The sequence below is a fragment of the Silurus aristotelis genome (assembly GCF_946808225.1).
Source record: "Silurus aristotelis genome assembly, chromosome: 12".
NCBI classification, from domain to species: Eukaryota; Metazoa; Chordata; class Actinopteri; order Siluriformes; family Siluridae; genus Silurus; species Silurus aristotelis.
In genome coordinates, this window is record NC_139585.1 from 1,861,551 (window position 1) to 1,864,050 (window position 2,500).

The following is a 2,500-nucleotide window of genomic DNA, read 5'->3' on the forward strand; positions in this document are numbered from 1 at the left end:
GGTCAACAGTGTAAAGTAATGGAGAGTGTGTTAGAGAAGTGAAGAAAAGAGTGCAGGCAGGGTGGAGTGGGTGGAGAAGAGTGATAGCAGGAGTGATTTGTGATAGAAGAGTATCTGTGAGAGTGAAAGGGAAAGTTTATAGGACTGTGGTGAGACCTGAGATGTTGTATGGATTAGAGACAGTGGCAATGAGTAAAAGACAGGAGGTGGAGCTGGAGGTAGCAGAGCTGAAGAGGTTGAGATGTCCGTTGGGAGTGACAACGATGGACAGGATTAGAAATGAGTTTATTAGAGGGACAGCGCATGTAGGACGTTTTGGAGACAAGGTGAGGGAGGTGAGATTGAGATGGTTTGGACATGTGCAGAGGAGGGACATGGGGTATATCAGTAGGAGAATGCTGAGGATGGAGCCACCAGGAAGGAGGAAAAGAGGAAGACCAAGGAGGAGGTTTATGGATGTGGTGAGGGAAGACATGCAGGTAGTTGGTGTGAAAGAGGCAGATGTAGAGGACAGGGGGGTGTGGAGACGGATGATCCGCTGTGGCGCCCCCTAATTGGAAAAGCCGTAAGAAGAAGAAGAAGACGCTGGAGTTAGTTAGGATGATGTCAATGATGCAGCAGGAGAAGCTAACTGAAATCCCACAGGACAGATAGAACAGTCACCTCAGGAAGTCTAGATGCTGTTACCAGGACTCAAGTGTTCTGGTGCCAGGACAGATCCTCAGAGATGTGGACATCCAGGAACTTTAAACCTAAAGACACGTTCGGCGTGGTTGAGTGTAGATATGAGAGTGTTTGAGTCCACAGTGAGCTCTTCATGGTGTTGAGAGTAAAGTTATCTGCAGCTGGTTGTATGTAATGTTCTTTAAATGAGTTAGCTCCTGTTCTTGTTCACGTTCTCGCAGCTATAAACATTCGTTCCTCAGAACCCTGAACCACAAGGATGTGTAAACCCAAGACATCAGAACATCTAACCTCTGGCACTGGAGACTCCTTAATGATGAACAATTCCACACACGTCTTTTATGCACATGAAGCTTGCAACGTACGCCTTACTGTCGCCATGGAAACGCTAATGTATCTGAACCAGCGTATTAATATTGTCCTTGGAAATTCAACACCTTCTGACCAATCAGGACTCAGAAACCGTAGTCGGGCAGCCGTGTTTGCTGTTTGGAGTTTGTTTCCGGGGTAACAAGGACCTATGAGGATGATGAATCTGAGTAGGAATTGAATGACGTTTAATCCAAAGTGTGTGTGTGTGTGTGTGTGTGTGTGTGTGTGTGTGTGTGTGTGTGGTGGTTTAGCAGGCAGGGTGGAAGCAGTACAGACAGGCCGTCTTGGAGTGTGTGGAGGTTTTCCTGCAGGAGCTCAACGCTGACACGCCTCACACACACACCGGAGGAGGAGGAGAAGTAGGAACAGGAAGTGTGTGTGTACGGTTTAAAGAGGCCATGAAGAAGCAGCAGATCCTCCCCACACTACAGGACACACACTCCAGAGCCCAGCGACTCGTCCTGCTGCTCGATGACAACTTCTACTACCAGAGCATGAGATACCGAGTGTATCAGCTCGCCCGCCGACGTACATGCTACTCTTCATTATACACACACACACACACACACACACACACACACACACACACACACACACACACACAGGTGCATCTCTTTAAAGTAGAATATCATTAAAAAGTTTATTTATTTCAGTAATTTAATACAGAAAGTGAAACTGGTATATTATAAAGATTCATCACACACACACACACACACACACACACACACACACACACACTACTGTTTATATATATATATATATATATATATATATACAGTGAGGAAAATAAGTATTTAAACACGCTGCTATTTTGCAAGTTCTCCCACTTAGAAATCATGGAGGGGTCTGAAATTGTCATCGTAGGTGCATGTCCACTGTGAGAGACATAATCTAAAAAAAAATCCAGAAATCACAATGTATGATTTTTAAACTATTTATTAGTATGATACAGCTGCAAATAAGTATTTGAACACCTGAGAAAGTCAATGTTAATATTTGGTACAGTAGCCTTTGTTTGCAATTACAGAGGTCAAACGTTTCCTGTAGTTTTTCACCAGGTTTGCACACACTGCAGGAGGGATTTTGACCCAAAAGTTCTATTTTGGTCTCATCTGACCACATGACTTTCTCCCATGACTCCTCTGGATCATCCAAATGGTCATTGGCAAACTTAAGACGTGCCTGGACATGTGCTGGTTTAAGCAGGGGAACCTTCCGTGCCATGCATGATTTCAAACCATGACGTCTTAGTGTATTACCAACAGTAACCTTGGAAACGGTGGTCCCAGCTCTTTTCAGGTCATTGACCAGCTCCTCCCGTGTAGTTCTGGGCTGATTTCTCACCTTCCTTAGGATCATTGAGACCCCACGAGGTGAGATCTTGCATGGAGCCCCAGTTCGAGGAAGATTGACAGTCAGGTTTAGCTTCTTCCATTTCCTCATG

General features: G+C 45.0%; 1 protein-coding gene across 1 annotated transcript in view; it reads left to right on the top strand.

The window, feature by feature from the left end:
• The window catches only part of pstk (phosphoseryl-tRNA kinase), a gene marked incomplete at its 3' end in the record, with an annotated part of 9,123 nt that overhangs the window by 1,806 nt on the left and 4,817 nt on the right, over positions 1-2,500 (top strand). Inside the window, exon 2 of the mRNA XM_083557612.1 lies at positions 1,308-1,584. Coding sequence (XP_083413738.1) covers positions 1,308-1,584 — 277 coding nt within the window. The remainder of the gene's footprint in view (positions 1-1,307; positions 1,585-2,500) is intronic.